General features: G+C 57.0%; 1 protein-coding gene across 1 annotated transcript in view; it reads left to right on the forward strand.

Annotated features, from left to right (window-relative positions):
• Window positions 1–13,467, forward strand: part of SH3BP2 (SH3 domain binding protein 2) — a 22,339-nt gene extending 8,872 nt beyond the window's left edge. Inside the window, exons 2-13 of the mRNA XM_008055761.2 lie at window positions 1,936–2,075; window positions 3,038–3,140; window positions 4,723–4,840; window positions 5,248–5,318; window positions 6,548–6,636; window positions 6,996–7,064; window positions 8,713–9,367; window positions 10,870–10,978; window positions 11,219–11,274; window positions 11,592–11,673; window positions 12,324–12,383; window positions 12,874–13,467. Coding sequence (XP_008053952.1) covers window positions 1,936–2,075; window positions 3,038–3,140; window positions 4,723–4,840; window positions 5,248–5,318; window positions 6,548–6,636; window positions 6,996–7,064; window positions 8,713–9,367; window positions 10,870–10,978; window positions 11,219–11,274; window positions 11,592–11,673; window positions 12,324–12,383; window positions 12,874–13,011 — 1,690 coding nt within the window. The 3' untranslated portion in view covers window positions 13,012–13,467. The remainder of the gene's footprint in view (window positions 1–1,935; window positions 2,076–3,037; window positions 3,141–4,722; window positions 4,841–5,247; window positions 5,319–6,547; window positions 6,637–6,995; window positions 7,065–8,712; window positions 9,368–10,869; window positions 10,979–11,218; window positions 11,275–11,591; window positions 11,674–12,323; window positions 12,384–12,873) is intronic.
• The last annotated feature ends 5,244 nt before the right edge of the window (window positions 13,468–18,711 follow it).

The raw sequence follows: 18,711 nt of genomic DNA on the forward strand, positions 1-18,711 counted from the left end.
TGGCCTTGATAGATCCGCTGTGGGGGAGGGGGGGGGGGGGGGGGGAGGGAAGAGGCCGTGGAACCCAGGCAGAGACCGGCAGAAGGCAACCTGGTCCTCGGGGGGTGGTGACTTCCTGATTGCTCATTTGCTGGAGGGTACTGGTGTGCTAAGAGAGCGTGTGTTTTTTGGGTTGGAGCTGAAATGGAACCGGTCCCAGCAGGATTGGGCTTCGCGGTCTGGCCCTAGCTGCTCCACTATGGGATCAGTGGGACTCTGGCTACATGCCTGTTCCCATCCAACTGCACTAGGGCTCCAGGAGGGACAGGCCCAGGGTGGAATGGGGACAGGAACAGAATAAACAGTACAGGGTGAGGGGTACTGTTCAGCAGGACCAGGAGTGGGGGAGACCCTGGATGTAACTGGGCACTTAGGGTACCTGGAAGAAGAGGGGATGCTTACTCTGGGTCTTGAAGGATGAGTAGGAGTTCTCTGTGTGGGAAGGGGTGGAGGTCCTTCCAGGCAGAGGCAGAAGTGTGAAACAGCTTGGTGGATTTCAAGGAAAGCAGCTGGAGCAGGAGTAAGGGGCTGGAGTAGGGAGCAGAGCCCCATGCCTGGGCCTGGGATGTTGGGCCCTGTGTCCTAGGTCAGCCCCAAGGCAGTCACCAGTGCCTCAGTGACCCTGCACTGTGAGGTTCCCACTGGGGCTCAGTCAGAGAAACTGAGTGATGCTTGAGGTTGGTGGGGTGGATACCATCCAACCTACCGATTGGTTGTCACAGCCACTGGCGAGAAGGGTGTTCTGTGTGCTGGGCTGTATCCACTCTATCCTCCAACAGCTGAGACCCAAGGGATTGCTCAGAAAGCCAAGCCTGGGTGGGAGCCCAGGTCATTGACCCAGGAATTGAGGTTGTTGTCTACCTGCCTTCCTGCTTCCTGTCTAGGTCAGGGCCCATTATAGGCTCACCTGGCCCCGGGACTTAGAGTAGTTAGGGCCTAAGGCCTTGCTTACCTGGGCTAGGGCTTTCCTGAGTTTATTCTCTGCACTCAGCTCCTATGGGGCTTTGTGCTTAGTGGGTGTGGCTGAATGAACAAGGATGATGGAGGGACACACTTAGCTGGGCACAGTGGCTCACTCCTGTAATCTCAGCACTTTGGGAGGCTGAGGCGAGAGGACTGCCTAAGCCCAGGGGTTCAAGACCAGCTGGGTAACTTGGAGAGACCGTGTCTCTACAATTAAAAAAGAAAAAATTAACCAGGCGTGATGGTACACACCTGTAGTTACAGCTACTTGGAAGGCTGAGGTGGAAGGATCACCTGAGCCCAGCAGGTCGAGGCTGTGGTAGCCGTGAGCATGCCACTGTACTCTAGCCTGGGCAACAGAGTGAGGCTCCAACTAAAAAAAAAAAAAAAAAAAAGGGTTAGGGGGAGGACACACTTAGTTCTTGGGATCCCTGGGGGAGGACACACTTAGTTCTTGGGATCCCTAGGGTTCCCCCCAGAAGCGGAGCCTTCAGAAAAGGGGTTTCCGGCTGGACATGGTGGCTCATGCCTATAATCCCAGCTGAGCTGAGAGGATTGCCTGAGCCCACAGGTTTGAGACCAGCCTGGGGAACTTGGTGAGACCTCATCTCTACATAAATAAAAAAATTAACCGGGCATGGTGGCGTGTGCCTGTAGTTCCAGCTGCTTGAAAGATTGAGACGGAAGGATCACCTGAGCCGAGCAGGTCAAGGCTGCAGTGGTCTTGAGTGTGCTACTGCACTCCAGTCTGGGTAACACAGTGAAACTCCAACTCAAAAGAAAAAGGAAAAAAAAAGGGATTTCCTCACCCCTCATTGCCTTATCCTCCATGCTGTCCCCTGGATCTTAGTGGTGTCCCCCCTAGTGTTCCTGCTAAACCATCTCTTGTCCCCCACCCCTGGCTGAGCTGTGTCCGTTTCTCTTTTATCGCAGCTTCATGGAGGCTGAGGAGATGCACTGGCCGGTCCCTATGAAGGCCATTGGTGCCCAGAACCTGCTAACCATGCCTGGAGGCGTGGCCAAGGCTGGTTACCTGCACAAGAAGGGCGGTACCCAGCTGCAGCTGCTTAAATGTGAGTCCCCTGAGTGGCAGGGAGCACAATGGGAGGACATAGGGGCAGAGCTGGGCCCTGGCACTGCTTCCCCACTGCCTCACTGGGCCTACTTGGGCAAGCAAGCATCCTTTCCGAGCCTCTGCTTCTTCACGTGGTGGACCCTCTGGAGTATCGCTTCCTTCTCTGGTGGCTGGCAGCCCTAGTAGACTTGAGGTCAGCTTCCCCACCCCCAGGACTGTAGCAGGGTCCAGGTGGTATAGCTGGGCAAAGAGATGGGATGAGCATTTGGTACACAGTGCTGACCAGTTGGCCAGGGAGCTGCAGCCTGCAGCTAGGGCTGGGGGACCTTGGATACCAGGTAGCTCTGGCCCCCTAGTGCTGCCCTTGCCTTATGTATGAATCTTCAGTGAGTTGGTCACTTGGGCCCCACTGAACCTTTGCCCAAGCCCACCTAAGTACCAGAACTGTGAAAGATCAGGCCTCTGGTCCTCAGGATGGCAGGCTGGGAGACAGAGGGAGCCCCCAGGCCTGGGAGATGCCCACGTATCAAGACACTGAAGGCCAAAGAGCATTAGGCCCTGACCTGCAGGTGCTGTATGCCTTGGACCTAGCAGTGCTCACTGCCAGAGATGCCCTATCCAGGGCCACTCGGTTGAGGTATCCTAGGCTGGACTGTTTGGTTTCTGGGTAGATGCCCAATGGGCTGGTCTCCTCTTTGTACATGGAGCCGCCACAGAGGGGCTGCTCCAGGGTGGCGCAGTGGAGCTTGGGGCATTCTAGTGTGACCATCCACCTGGCCCTGAACTCGCCTCCTGAGCAGTGGCCGCATGCTAGTCCAGCTCCCTGTTCTCCCACTTGGCAGGGCTCGGAGGCAGGACGCCTGGCTCTAAGTTGCCCAGGGCCTTTGGGAGGGTCCCCAGGGCGGGGTCTGCCAGTGACCCATCACGCCTCACTCTCCTGCCTTTGCCACGCTCCTACAGGGCCCCTGCGTTTCGTCATCATCCACAAGCGCTGCATCTACTACTTCAAAAGCAGCACCTCTGCCTCTCCGCAGGGCGCCTTCTCCCTGAGTGGCTATAACCGGTGAGTGTCCTCCTGCCTGCTGCCTCGGTCTCATGGCCGGCTGATTCTCCTGGCCCACCCCCACAGAGCTCCTGCTAGGCTTGCTCTGTGTTCTTACTAAGGAAAGTCCAGGCTTCGTCCCCTGCCTGCTCTGGACCATGTCTACCCTCTGCCACTCCTCTCACCAGCCTTCATGATGCCTTGCCCTCTCCTCATATTCTGTCCTTAGACCTTTGCTGAGGACTGAGGGTGAGCCTGGGGGCTTCCTGTGGCATGCACAGGTCCCAAGGGCCTGGACAGGATCCTCTCCAGTTCCCTTTTAGCTACCACCCAGTGACTTTTACGACACTTGTTCCTCCCTGTTCTACCTCTTGATCCACCATGGCCTCTTTTGAGGGAGCCAAGAACCTGGCCAGCCCAGGCCCTGCCCTAAACTCAGATCCTGCCCCAGGTTTTCCTGTTCCAGGGTTCTCCCAGGCTGGGGGCCTGTTTCCTGCTTCACGCATGCCACAGGCTGGGCTCTGACCAACGGGAGAACGTGAGCTTGAGCTTGAGGCCTTCTGGAATAAGGGGTGGGTAGGTCATGGGCCAGAGCCCTCGGGGTGAAATGGGGTGTGCTGGCACAGCTCAAGGCCTCCAGGGTCCACACAGCAGAGTTTAAGGCTGATTCCTGGGCTCTGATTCCAGGAGTTGTACCACCAGGGCCTGTGGAGTAACTCTAGGTCCCAGCTTGCACTCTGACCACAACCTTGGTAGGGTAGCCTCATCGAAGCACCCAGCCCTGTGGCAGGCCCCCAGGCCAGCTAAGGCAAGAGTCTCAAGGGCCCTGAGGGTGGCAGACAGGCACTGGTCAGTCAGGGCTCTGGGGTCCCCGGGGAGGATCATTCCCTGTCACCAGGCATATCTACTGCCCTCCAGCCTCTGGTGTGTGTCAGCCATGGGCCCAGTGGCAGGTGCTAACATGCCCCAGGGAATTGTCTAACCCAGTTGGGCCTGAGGGGCTCTGGCCAGGCCCTCTGATGGGCCAGATAGGCACACCTGCCCAGGTGTCTGGCTGGTAGGGCTCTTCCCATGTTAAACTTTGTGTTTGCTGTGCAAACCCCATATCCTGGCTATGTCAGTAGGCTACAGAGCACAGGTGTGCTTTCTGGAAAATGTGCACTCTCCAGGTGTGTCACCCTGGAAATGCACACAGAGCAGCCCTGGGCAATGGGAGCATGGAGCCCCGGGAGAGCCCTCAACGGGCCTGACACACAGCCCCGGGAAGGCCCTGGCAGGGCCTTAGAAGGGCCCCCAACAGGCAGGCCTAGGCCAGAGGTGGGAGGGTGGTATCTGTAAGGTGGCACTGGTGGGCATGGAGGTGAGGTGTCCTCATTGCCTGCACACTGTTGCTCCCAGCACTCCTGTGCCCATGCTGCCTCCACCCCCTCCTTCCATCAGCCTGGGCATTAGGCTCTTCACCAGAGTGTCTGCAGGCCAGGCCCATGCAGATCTGCCCATGGCCCTTGGGGTGTGTTGTTGAGAGCCATCCAGGAATGGGGCTGTGAGGAAGCCATCCATGCGGCTGTGGCCCAGGTGGTGACCGCCAGTGCTGTGCCCTCAGGGTAATGCGGGCAGCTGAGGAGACGACGTCCAACAACGTTTTCCCCTTCAAGATTGTCCACATCAGCAAGAAGCACCGCACGTGGTTCTTCTCAGCCTCCTCTGAGGATGAGCGCAAGGTGATGGCGGAGAGGAGAACAGGCCTGCAGGCACCAGGCAGGAGCCTCGGGGGGCTTCTCGGTCCCAGGGCTCTGGTTCCCGTCAGCCCCAGGCAGGGAGTGGACATGGCCCTGTCCAGGCCCCAAGGAGATGTGGCAGCTGCCCTCAGCCTCCTCCTTACACCCAGAGCTCCATACCAGTGCCCACACACAGAACATGCTGCCCTGAGAGGGGCCCCAGAGCTGAGGGCAGCCACAGCCCCAACAGGGTCAGCCGTGCCGGGGCCACACAGCTTGCACTGGGCCTGGGCAGGGTCATCTCCCCAACTGTGGGGGGTCACTGCAGAACAGCCAGGGCAGTGAGGGAGGAGGGATGGGGACCCTGCAAGGTGGCAGCACATGCCCACTTTGGCCCTGCTGTCCCACAGAGCTGGATGGCCTTGCTGCGCAGGGAGATCGGCCACTTCCATGAGAAAAAGGAGCTGTCCCTGGACACCAGGTGGGCTCAGGGGCATGACAGGAGGGTGGGGTCCCTGGGGCTCCTGAACTTGACCTGGGTGTCCATCTCCCAGCCCCTGAGGCTTAACCCAGAATCCCTTCCTTAAAGATTTTTCTAGAGATGCCAGCCAGGCTGCATGTGTATGTGTGTATACCACACGTGTAAGCGTGCATTTGTGTAATGTGTGTGACTGAACATGTGTGTACCACACGAATAAGCTTGTGTGTGCTCACCACATGTGCAAGTGTGTGTGCGTGAACCAGTCTCTCTGTTCCTGACTGTCATCTCCAGCCCATCTCACCACATCTTTTTTCTGTGTCGTGGTCGTGGGTAGTTCCTGTTTGGGGGTCACACATGTTTCTTATCTCCCCCTCCCAGAAGGCCCAGCATTTGCAGCAGCCCAGAGCTTTAGGTTCCCAGCCCCTGTGCCTACCCTGGCTTGCTCGGAGGTGAGACCAGGATGAATCTCCCAGGCAGCTGGCTTGGACGACCCTGTCTCAGCCATCTCATCTGTGAGATGGCTCTGCAAGCAGCAGGGAGTCTGGGCCGGAACTGTCTTGCCCATTGACAGTTTGGATGGAAACAAACTGTCTCATCCTTTCATAGACAAAGAAACTCCCAGAGAGACATGGCACCCCAAGGCTGCCCTGTGGGTCCCTGTCTGACCCCGAGCCCTGGCACTCAGTCCAAGCCAGTGCCCTGCTGCAGGACCAGCTCAGAGTTCAGGCAGGAGCATGTGGGGATGTGGAAGCTGTCAGGGTGGCCATGCTTGTGGCAAGAACTACAGAGAGACAGAGAGGAGTGCTCAGTGGTCATACCATAGCCTCCGGTCCCTGTATCTGTCTTTGTAACCAGGTGTGTGTACATGTCCATGTGTCACTCTGTGTGTGTCTGTGTCTGTGTGTGCACATGTGTGTGCTTATCCTTGTATCTCTGTGTGTTTATATGTGTATCTACATGTCTGTGTGTAACTGCATACTATATATGTCCTTGTGTCTGTGTGTATGTCCTCATCTGTGTGTTGGTTTGAGTGTGTGTGTCTGTCTATCTTTGTTCATATGTCTGTGTGTGTCCATGCGTGTCTCTGTGTCTGTCTCTGTGTCTATGTGCCTCTGTATATGTGTGTCTATATGCCTGTGTACTCTCTATGTGTGTCCACGTGTGTTCGTGTGTGAGTGACAAGGGGCCTCCCAGGTCTAGTGCTCATTGCCTGCTACCCTTCATTGCAGCGACTCCAGCTCAGACACAGACAGCTTCTATGGTGCGGTTGAACGGCCTATAGATATCAGCCTCTCACCATGGCCCATGGACAATGAAGGTAAGGCCTTTCTCCACCTCCACCACCCCCTCTGCCTCCCCACACCTGGCTGCTGGTGGTGATGGACCCAGTCTTCCTCCTGGGCTACCATGGATGAGTGATTGGAAGGTGTGTGTAGCTGTGCTCCTTGCTCTGTCCCCTGGCAGAGTGATGGTGGCTTCCCCAGGCTGCAGTCTCCAGCAGCTGGGTTCTAGATTCACATTCTGCCCAGTGGGTTCTCACAACCGTGCCTCCTGGTCTCTTCAGCCCCCACCCTAACTGGAGTGTTGTTCTGAGACTGGGTTGGGCCCCGCTATCCCATCTTGCGTGCAGCTGGGCCTGGGCCACCTTGGGTCTCACCTTCCATGCCTTCCACTCAGACTATGAGCGCGACGATGAGGATGACTCTTACATGGAGCCCGACTCCCCTGAGCCTGTGAAGCCTGAGGGTAGGTGGGCGGGGAGTTGGGGCTGGAACCGGGAGCAGAGCCCCTCCCAGGCCAGGGGTGCCAGCCCAGGTGCTGTGGTAGGTGGCCTCAGTTTCCCTTCTGTGGCCTGGCTGGCTTTGCGCATCGGCTTCTCCTACCACCTGGGAAAGGAGGGGAGGGAACACGAAGATAAGTGACAGGTGGAGCCAGGGGGGCCGTGGGGACTGAGTGGGGAAGGAGGGGCATTGAGAAGTGGACGGGTCCAGGGCAAGTCCATGTCCCCATGGCTGCCAGCTCACTGTGGACACCACTGCAGGCCAGGCTGCCGCCCACATCCTGCAGCACATGGCCTAGTCAGGGAGATGGGTTGATATAGGCACATGGGTGACAGGGAAGCCCTGGGCCAGGTTGGGATGGGCATGCCTGTCTCCTCTGTCCCCTCCTCCATCCTCTCTCCAGTCTTCTTATCGGTTCCATCATGTCTGGGAGTAATCCCTGATCGCTCTATTCTTGTTCTCTCTGACCTGGCCTCTGCTCACCTTAGCTCCCACCACTGTGTCCCCTCTGATACCTGTCTCCTCCCAACTACAGGTTCTGCGTCTAGCCCCTCCTTGTCTGTCACTTCCCCCTCTAGGGCCCCATCACTCACCGTCCTTCAGTCCAGCAGGACCTGTGGGCCACTTGCTTCAGTTTCTCTCCATGCAGAGCACTCATCACGCCAGCGTCCACCATGTCTGCTCTCTCACCTGCAGGCTCTCTAGCTTCACATCCAGCCTTGGTGGCCAGCGATACACATGGGGAGTGGCCAGGACCCCAGCACTGCCCGTAGACCCTCCTGTATACTCCTGGTCCCCCCTTCCCTCTCCACCCCCTTCCAGTCTGGCTTTTTCCCCACCCTCTCTCCAAAACTTATCTTGTCCAGGGCTGCAGTGGCCTCCCCATTCCCAAATCCAGTGCTCAGCACCTGAGCCACCTGGACTGACCCCTACCCCGCCCTTTGCCTGCCCCTCCTCACGTGTCTCATGCTCCTAGACCCTCCTGCTCCCCCAGCCCCTGTGTGGGTCTTTCAAGCGATGCCCATCCTCTAGACCGAAGGACGCCCCAGGCTCAGGCCTCACTCCCCTCTTGCATTCTGAGAGTGAGAGCCAGGGTCATTCATGGACGGCCAGCCCCAACTCACATGTCCAGCTGGGACCTCCCAACTTTACACTCTGTCCTGAAAGTCCCCTGACATCCCCTAGGCATCTCACAGCATCTTGAACTTGTTATGAGCAAACACAGACCTTCATCTGCCTCCCAACTGCCCCTGTCCTCCCCTTCCTGCTGTCCTTGGGAATTCCGTCCTTCCCCTTGATCAGGCCAAACCTTGAGCATCCTCCTTGACTCTTCCCTGCCACCTCGGGGGACCTGATGGCTCCTCAGGTTGACATCTGGGCTTCAAGAACATCTGGGCTTCAGGAAGCTTGTGTGGTTTGCCGTGTAGAGGACAGATGGGGAAGGCGAGGGGGCAGTGAGTGGTCTGGTTGGATGGGTGCTGTGTGTAGGACTGCAGGGGTGGCAGGCCATGGAATGGGACTGTAATGGTGTGCATTCCTGGTTGGCCGGGCAGTGGGTGGTGTTGGCCTAACCTCCCTTGGGTGATACTAACATGGATCTCTTTGCTCTGCAGACGCCCTGACCTTCCCACCCGCCTACCCACCACCCCCAGTGCCCGTACCCAGGAAGCCAGCCTTCTCTGACATGCCCCGAGCCCACTCCTTCACCTCCAAAGGCCCCAGCCCTCTGCTGCCTCCCCCGCCCCCTAAGCACGGTCTCCCAGATGCCAGCCCAGCTCCTGAAGACTCCAAGAGGGACCTGCTGGGCCTGAGGCGGGCTGAACCTAGTCCAAGGGCGCCTGCTACCTCCCGAAGGATGAGTGACCCTCCTCCAAGCAGTGTGCCCACTGCTTCGAGCCTTCGGAAACCCCCTTGCTTCTGGGAAAGCACCAGCCCCATCCCGGAACCCCGGGCCCCCGGCCACACAGCCAGCTCTGCCTCCGTCTCTGCCACCATGGCTGCTGCCGCCTCCAGGAACTGTGACAAACTCAAGTCCTTCCACCTGTCCCCCCGGGGGCCGCCCACATCTGAGCCCCCACCCGTGCCAGCTAACAAGCCCAAGTTCCTGAAGACAGCTGAAGAGATCCCCCTGAGGGAAGCAGCCAAACCTGGACTCTTTGTGCCCCCGGTGACCCCTAGGCCTCCTGCACTGAAGCTCCCCATGACTGAGGCCACAGCACGGCCTGCTGTCCTGCCCAGGCCAGAGAAGCCGCTGCTCCCCCACCTCCAGTAAGTGCAGTCCATACCCTGACTCCCAGCCACGGGGACCCCTCCCTGACCTGGCCTGGCCTCCACCTGGCACCCTGCCCTCCTTGCCCCAGCATGCTGAGCCCACGAGGGGGTACCAGGTGCAAGGGTGGGAAGGGTCCCTGATAGCTCCAACCTGCCCAGGTATGGCAACCGCCCCTGAACCTGGCTGGCCTGGGGATGTGGGTGGTATCCAACCTGGCCCTTCAGGAAAGTCCAGCTTAGTGGGCAGTGGGCCTGGAGCCCGTGGCCACCTCAGGGGCCAGTGTGGCCTTGGGGATGCAGGCCTCCTGGAGCCACTGCTGTGTACTGTGAGGGCCCTCTGGTGTCTGCAAGGGGCCTGCAGGGTGACTGCCTACCCTAAGACGGGGAGTGTGGGGGAAGGGCGTGCGGGCTGGGAGCCACCCTGTACCAGCATGCCCCTGCAGGTTCCTCTATCCCAGGACCCAACACCAATGCATGTCCTTCCCAGCCCTGGTGTGTGATTCCCTTTGTTCCCTTCCTGATCGGGCATGTGGAGTGTGCCCATGACTCAGTCCTGAAGCCTGCCTGGATCTTTTCTGATGTATTGCTGGGAGGTGCCAGGAGAGCAGTGTGTCCCTCACTCCCACAGAGCTGCCTGCACCAGTGGTTATGGTCAAAGGCATCTGGGACCCAAGGTGGGCTTCGTGCCTTGCTTGGTAGGTGAAGGTCTGGGAGCCACAGGGGCGAGTTTCTTGTAGGTGTTTCAATCCTGTACGCCCAGAATGCCCTTGTCCAAGGCTTCATTCTCCTTGGGGCTCGGTTTGCATATCTGAGATCCCTGCTGCCTGTGGGGAAGTGTCTGGGAGAACCCCTTACCATAATCGTGGTTCTAGTTCACAAGGGCCACAGAGGTGCAGGTGCTCGTTGGTCAGTCATTTTCCCATGACCACTGCCTGTGTGTGCCTGTGTGTGCCAGGGTAACGGTCCAGGACTCAGCCTCACAGGCCAAGGCCCATCTTGGCATGGCCTCTCGGCTCCTGTGCTATGTGTGGCCTCCCTTAATCTTACCAGAAGCTCTGGAGGTTTGGCCAAGCGGGACCACTTTGCCACACATATGAGGCGTGCAGGGCTCTCCCCATGGGTGACCCTTGGGATCAGATCAAGTTATTCATCCCATTCACATGTGCCTATTCCCCTGTGGCTCTGAGAGGCATGCAACTTGGCCAAGGTTGGACCCTCCTTCCCCAAGAATGTCCAGAGCACTGGTACATGGTGTGATGGCGCCGAGCTCAGGCCCCCAGGACCCCCATCTCGCCCAGCGTCCATGGCAGCTCTGACCACAAGTCAGGTGTCCAGGCCCCAGGTGATTCCTGTTACCCTCCAGGCAGTCATCGCAGCCTCAGCTCTGTTGTGGCCTTTTATGGTCACGTGGGCTGTAGCAGGAAGCTTGACATGATCACCCAGAGGCTGACATATCTCATTGGCAGTGATGTGGTCTCACTTTCTCCTTGCCTCCCCAGACGATCGCCCCCCGATGGGCAGAGTTTCAGGAGCTTCTCTTTTGAAAAGCCTCGGCAACCCTCGCAGCCTGACACTGGTGGGGAGGACTCGGACGAGGATTATGAGAAGGCAAGGCTGAGTGGCGTTCCTTGTCGCAGCTGGCCAGTGGGCAGCCAGGTGGTGAGATGGCTCTACTACAGGGCGGCCTCTTACTGGCCATCCTGAGTAAAGAGCTTCCAGAACCCTGGAGCTGAGGGGGACAGAGCATGTACAAAGCCCTGGATCCTGGAGCAGGGTGGCAGCCATTGGGGGAGTAGGGTGTGGTTGGGTCACTCTGACCTCAGCGCTGACACCGTTGGCCTCTGACAGGTGCCGCTGCCCAGCTCGGTCTTCGTCAACACCACAGAATCCTGCGAAGTGGAAAGGTCAGTACAAAGCTGGATCCCACCTGGCACCCCAACTTCCTCACTCAGTCCCCTTGCTTGCCTTGGTGTTGGGCAGCCACTGGCATGAATCCAGGGCCCTGAGTGCAGGGAAACCAGAGAAGAGGGAACCAGTGAGCTCTGTCCTGCTCCGAGCCATCACCCCAGCCTGGTCAGGGCTTTGTGGGTTGCCTCTCCTGGCCTCTGGCAGCCTATCACTCAACACCTGAAGACAGAGCCAACTTGTGGGTGAGGCTGGAGGGTCCCCAGGGAAGCTGCTTGAGGAGACCTTTCCTATCAACACGGCTGTCTCATTTTAGGCTGTTCAAAGCCACGAGCCCCCGGGGCGAGCCCCAGGATGGACTCTACTGCATTCGGAACTCTTCCACCAAGTCAGGGAAGGTAGGTGCCCAGGAGAATACCCTGGTGGGCCCTGCTGGTGCCATGACGGGACCCTCTGGTTCTCCACCCTGGGAAGGCCCAGGACTTTACAGTTTATAAATCATTTCATGCAGACTCTTGCTTGTCATCTCAGCCAAATTCTTTGCCCAGCAACACCTCCCACCTATTCTCTAAATACCATCTCTAAACTGGGGGCATGGTGGCCGCCCCCCAACAGGGTACGAGAAAGGATGGAAGGGCTTGGGGGTAGAGTCCATGCACTGGGGGCATGTGGGGCAGTGGGAGTGGCATGGGGTCTGTCAGTTTTGCCTGTGTCCCTTCACGTGTGCAGTGCGTGACTGCACTGAGCTGTACTTTCTCAAGTGTGTCACAGAGGTCAGAGGGGCACCAGGTACCTGTTACTGTTGTTTAAGGCTCATCGGGGCTCTCTTAGGATAGAGGAGCCCCAGAGGAGAGGGGCTGCCCGTTTTTTCCCTGCTGTCCCTGGCAGGTGGTCTGGAGCTCCTCCTCCTCCCCACCTCACCCGAGGGCTGCAAGACCCAGCCTGATGCTTCGGCCTACCCTCCTTTGTCTCTCCCGAGGTTGATCTCTCCCCAGCTTGGTCCCACTGCTCCAGCTGAAACATCAGCTTCTTGCTTCCTTCTCTGTAGGTTCTGGTCGTGTGGGATGAATCCTCCAACAAAGTGAGGAATTACCGCATCTTTGAGAAGGTGAGAGGCCTGGGCCTTGGTTTGAGGCTTCTGGGTGGGACAGGATCCTGGCCCTGATCTCCCTGATGGGGCATAGGCGGCAAGTGGGCTGATGCCACTCTCCCCTACTCTTCCTCCACCCTTCTCCCATCCCCTGAGCCCCTTCTGCCTCAACCTCCCTCTTTCCTTGCCTGGCTTTGTTCTCAGCTGACCCTAGAGGAGGTGGGTGGCCGGCTACAGACTCTGGGTTTACTTATGGACTTTGCCTGCTGTCCCCTGGGGGAAGGCTCCATGTCAGACGCTTGGAGATGGGAGGGGGAGGTGAGGTGGGATCTTGGAGAGCACAGACTGGATGTGGAGGCAGACACAGAGGTAATACAGGGTGGCTGGGAGCAGGCCTGGCTTCGTTATTGTTGCTGCTGACCGACCCATATTACAAACGGGAAGACTGCGGCTCTGAGCCGCAAAATAGCCTGGCTCCACTGACCTTGACCCCTGCTTTCCTCCACAGGACTCTAAGTTCTACTTAGAGGGCGAGGTCCTGTTTGTGAGCGTGGGTAGCATGGTGGAGCACTACCATACCCACGTGCTGCCCAGCCACCAGAGCCTGCTGCTGCGCCACCCCTACGGCTACGCCGGGCCCAGGTGACGCCAGCCCCGTGTGGCTGATAGGCAGAAGTAGTCTCGGGGACCACAACCCCAGGCCACACAGATGGAGACTGGCCTGCATGGAGGATGAGCAGGAGTGAGGTCCGGGCTTGACCCAGGGCATCTGCAGCGGACACCTTTCAAAATCCGGCCAGTCTCTTCCAGCAGGCAGGGTCCCAGGGTTGCAACAGGCTCCAGGGTCCAGAGGACAAGTAGATTATCTTGCCCCCCCTGGCCTTGCCCTGTCCAACACCCAGGACCCTAGGACGAGCCCTGCCTAAGCTTCGAGGACAGGAAGTCTGGTCCCCCAAGCACGCCCACCCTGCAAGAGGCTGGGAGCCAGCAGGGCAGGGGCAGTCGGGTAGGGGCTGGGGCTGGCCCTAGTACCCCACAGGAACGCTAAGACACAGGCTCCGGTAGGGGCTGTTGCCTCCCAATAAAGCAGAGATAACCTTTGTCTTGGTGGCTGGGCTTGATTGGGAAGGAGGGAATGACTGGCTCTACTGGGTGCCCACACTGATATCCACATGGTGACCACAGCAGTTCACAGGAACCCTAAGAGGTGGTGTTTGTTTTGTCTTCCATCACACAGGTCGCTGAGTAACAGATCAGGACCCAAACTTGGGCCGTCCGGGCTTAGAGCCTACGCACCCAAGCACCAGTTCTGCTGTACAGGTCAGGTCTAGGACAAGGGCTTGCAGAGCTAAAGGCCCTGTATCTGCAGTTGGTTCATTTACTGCATTAACACACAGCTGTTGAGCACCTCCTGTATGCTGCACATGCTCTGTGGGTGGGCCCCTGGCCTGGCCAAGCTCACAGCCCAGTGTAGGAACAGCTCATTGTGCAGTGGCTGGGGCAGCTGAGTGTGCAGGAGCCAGGGACTCCAGAAAGACTTGCAGGGGATGACACCTATGATGGGGAAGGAAGAGTAGACCCTGAGAGGCCAAGGATGGGTGGGGATGGTGGGATCCAGATGCCTGAGTCCTTGGGTGATACCAGCCCAGATTGGCCCCCTCACTTTCTGCCATGGAGTTCTAGCAGGTCGCTCTTTCTAGCAGAGCCCTCCAGACTGGACTTTTCAAGAAAATAGACTTAGCTGTTGGGGTGGGGCTGGCAGGGACCAGGAGATTATTCTATTTTCCCTGCACTTTATTTTTTTTTTTTTTGAGTTGGAGTCTCACTCTGTCACCCAGACTGGAGTGCAGTGCCTGCTCCTGGCCACTGCAGCCTCAACCTGCTGGGTTCCGGTGATCCTTCCGCCTCAGCCTTCTGTGTAACCAGAATTACAGGCATGCGCTACCATGCCTGGCTGATTTTTTGATTTATTGTAGAGAACCCATGGGCTCAGGCAATCCACTCACCTCAGCCTCCCAAAGCGCTGGGATTACGGGCTGAGCCACTGAGCCTGGCTTTCCCTGCACTTTATATTAGGGAAATCCAAACTGAAAACAGCACTTGTGCCCACCAGTCAGTGACTGACTATCTTCGGGAGAGGGTCCTTTGTTTGGTCCCCATCCCTAGGGTATATTCTGGGGGCTTGTGGTTTGCTGGAGAGGGATGAGGAGACGGGTTAGTGGATGCGGAAGGCTGGAGAGCCCAGCGGAGTTCCAGACCCTGCTGATGAAAGCAGTCAGCTGCTTCCAGGAACCAGGTGGCCAAGACCATCTTGGCAGGGGTTTCTTCTGCCTGCCCAGGAGGTGGGTTAGCGTATCACACTCATGTTTGGGGCACAGGGAGCTTCTATTCTGAACCATCTGTGATCGGAATTCTTTGCCCTGTTTGACCTGAACTTGCACGCCACTTCCCACTGTGGCTGCAGTTTCCTTCCCTATAAAATGTTAAAATGAGGGATTGGATCAGAGAGGTGGTTTCTAGCTGGTGGTGCGCTGTCAGATGCTCTTGCTTTTATCCAACTTACACAGCTACCTGGACCCGGCTCAGCAGCTAAAGTGTCCCAGAACCCAGAGCCAGGTGATGGGTCATTCTTGCCACCTGGACAGCTGAGGCTTGCGGCTGTCCAAAGCCCAGTCTGGGGCCTGGCCCAGCCTTGCCTTCCAGACTGGGCCTGTGGCAGCCGCCCACCTTATGAACTGCCTTGGGCCCAGGGCCTCAGTTGCAAGAGTGTGTCAGGAAGTGGTCGACTTTTATCCTCTAGCATGAAGGAGGATCCAGGGGTTCCCACTACTCCCTGAGACCTATCATGAATGTCCTAGTCCACATACAAGAGTGGGGGTTGGGGTTACCATTTACAGAGCACTTCCTGCCTTTGAGGTGCTGAGCTGGACAGCTGACATAATTTGCTTGGAGAAGCAGCTACTGTTGGTCCCATTTTATAGATGAGAGAACCGAGGCTCAGAGGCCTGGGTTCAAGTCCCAGCTCTACCACTCACTGGCGTGTGACCCCATCTGTCCTTCACTGTGCTGAGCCCAGTCCCTGACCCCTGCCTAGCCCCCCCACCTCTCTGGGCGTCTGATAGTCATTGTGGGGGCGTCTAGTCAGCTCCACCTGCCTCCCCTTACTCAGCCAAGGGGGCCACAGCACGGCGGGGAAGGGAACTAAAACTACCCTGCCTCATTCTGCCTTGCCTTCCTTGTGCCAGTCTGTGAGGGCAGGCCGACAGGAGGCCTAGCCTCTGCCCTAGGGGCAGTCCTGCTTCCTTGTTTTGGAGAATGAGCAACTGAGGCTAAGAGTGCTCTCTGACTTACCTACATCACGGTGAGTTCAGACAGGTTTGGCTCTTGGCTTGGCAAAAGGGCCCCAGACACTTTGGGAAGCTTCTCTAAGCCAAGGGTGAAACCGGTTTCCTTTTCCTACAGTTGATCCAAAGGAGTGTGGTGAGCCCCTATGCTTTATAAAAAGATGTTTTAAGCCGGGCTCGGTGGCTCAGCCTGTAATCCACGCTTTGGGAGGCTGAGGTGAGTGAATTGCCTGAGTCCACGGGTTTGAGACCTGCCTGGGCAACTTGGCGAGACCTCATCTCTGTAATAAATTAAAAAAAAAATTAGCCGGACGTGGTAGCGCATGCCTGTAGTTCCAGCAACTTGGAAGGCTGAGGTGGAAGGATCACCAGAGCCCAGCAGGTCGAGGCTGCAGTGGTCCCGGCCACTGCACTCCAGCCTGGGCAACAGAGTGAGACTCCAACTCAAAAAAAAAAAGATGTTTTTTAGCCAGGTGCGGTGGCTCACGCCTGTAATCCCAGCACTTTGGGAGGTGGAGGTGAGAGAATCGCCTGAGCCCAGGGGTTTGAGACCAGCCTGGGCAACTTGGCGAGACCTCATCTCCTCAATAAATCAAAAAATTTAGCTGGGTGTGGTGGTGCACGCCTGTGGTTCTAGCTACTTGGGAGGCTGAGGCAGAAGGATCACCTGAGCCCAGCAGGTCGAGGCTGTGGTGAAGTGAGACTCCAACTAAAAAAAAAAAGTTTTTAGAACCAGAAGAAACTTCATACAAGTCCAGAGTTGTTTCCTGTCCCTACTACCAACTCTGGGTTCCAGAGGAGTGCCTCCAGCTGGTCGGGGCTCAGACTGCAGCTCCAAAGGCTGGACCTTACTGAGGCCATTTACAGACAGGCAGACTGAGCTCAGAAGGGAAGAGGCTTTTTTTTTTTTTTTTGGAATAGAGCCTCTGTCACCAGGCTGGAGTACAGTGACACTATCACAGCTCACCACAGCCTCAAACTCCTGGGCTCAAGCGATCCTCCTGCCTCAGTCTCCCATGTAGCTGTGACTACAGGCACGTGCCACCATGCCTGGCTATTTTTTCTATTTTTTTTGTAGGATGGGTCTCGCTTTATTGCCCAGGCTGGTCTTGAACTCCTGGGCTCAAGCAATCCTCCCACCTCCACATCCCAAAGTGTTGGGATCATAGGTATGAACCACTGTGCCCAGCTGGGAAAAGGCTTTTGAGAGTGATCCAAACCCCGGAGGAGGAGGACGACCTAGAGGACCCCAAGGTCATACAGGGATTATGGATCACGTGCTTTTTTTTTTTTTGAGTTGGAGTCTCTGTCACCCAGGCTGGAGTGCAGTGGCACGCACGCCCACGGCCACCCCAGCATCAACCTACTGGGCTCTGGCGATCCTTCTGCCTCAGCCTTCCAAGTAGCCGGAACTACAGACACACGCTACCACGTCCGGCTTGTTTTTTATTTATTGTAGAGACGAGGTCTCGCCAAGTTGCCTGGCCTGCTCTCGAACCCGCAGGCTCAGGCAATCCATTCACCTCGGCCTCCCAAAGTGCTGGGATTACAGGCTGAGTCACTGAGCATGGCCTAGATCACATGTCTTTAGAGGAGGGAAAGAGGTGGAAGGGTCACAACCTCTTTGTCTGGCTGTGATCTGGCAGCATCAATCCCCTTGCTGCACCCCTTATAGTCTCTGAGAGTCACATCCTGCCCTGTCTCTGCCTGCACATCCTATCCCTTCCACCTGGAAAGAGTGTCAGCTGAGGGGGCAGTCTGGAAGAGCTCCTGCCCTTGTGAGTGGAGAGGGCGGTAGCCCTCTGAAGGTGCTTGACAGATAATGCTCCCCCACGACCACCACAGAAGTGTGTGCAAGTGGTGATCTTCACGCCATCTTCTAGCTATTCTCTTGCTGGCAGGAGATTCAATGGGCACAGAGCAGACCCCACCCACCCAGCCTCCTCCAGACCCTTCGGCTCCTCAGGAAGCTTTGTGGGCGCTTGAGGCTGCCTGACAGCGGCCCTTGCATTACCATCTGCCTTCATCCGTGGCCACGCCCTAAGCTGCTCAGAGCGGAGGTATGTTCCTTTTCCCCTTCATTTCCTGTGGAATAAAACACACATGTGAAACCTAATGAAATGTTAGGAGGTGAACATCTGTGCAACCTCCATCAAGAAATGACCCAGACCAGGCGCACTGGCTCAAGCCTGTAATCCCAGCACTTTGGGAGGCCGAGGAGAGAGGATTGCCTGAGCCCAGGGGTTCGAGACCAGCCTGGGCAACTTGGTGAGACCTCGTCTCTGCAATACATCAAAAAATTAGCTGGGTGTGGTAGCACGTGCCTGTAGTTACAGCTACTTGGAAGGCTGAGGTGGAAGGATCGCCTGAGCCCAGCAGATGGACGCTAGGGTGGCCATGAGTGAGCCACTGTACTCCATCCTGGGCGACAGAGCGGGACTCTGACTTAAAAAAAAAAATAAAAGAAGCCGGGCTCGGTGGCTCAGCCTGTAATCCCGCGCCTTTGGGAGGCTGAGGTGAGTGGATTGCCTGAGCCCGCGGGTTCGAGACCCGCCTGGGCAGTGAGACCTCATCTCTACAATAAATCAAAAAATCAGCCAGGCATGGTAGTGCATGCCTGTAATTCCGGCTACTCGGAAGGCTGAGGTGGAAGGATCGCTGGAGCCCAGCAGGCGAGGCTGTGGTGGCTGGGAACAGCCACTGCACTCCAGTCTGGGCGACAGAGTGAGACTCCAACTAAAAAAATAAATAAATAAATAAAAATAAAAATAAAAGAAATGACCTGGCCAACAGCCACGTGCCTCCCCACCCATCACAGTACTGCTCCCTATTTCTCGGCCCCAGCTTTGGTGAGTCTTGTGTTTTTGTTTTTCTAAAAAGCTTTCACCATTCAATTTTGCATCCATCACAGCATTTTTTCAGCTTTTGTATTTTACATCAATGGACTTTACAAATGCAGGCTTTGGTGTCTGACTTTTTTTTTTTGCTCATTATTGTGTCTG

This window comes from Carlito syrichta, unplaced genomic scaffold, assembly GCF_000164805.1.
Source record: "Carlito syrichta isolate Samal-C Ts95f unplaced genomic scaffold, Tarsius_syrichta-2.0.1 Scaffold301952, whole genome shotgun sequence".
Lineage (NCBI taxonomy): Eukaryota > Metazoa > Chordata > Mammalia > Primates > Tarsiidae > Carlito > Carlito syrichta.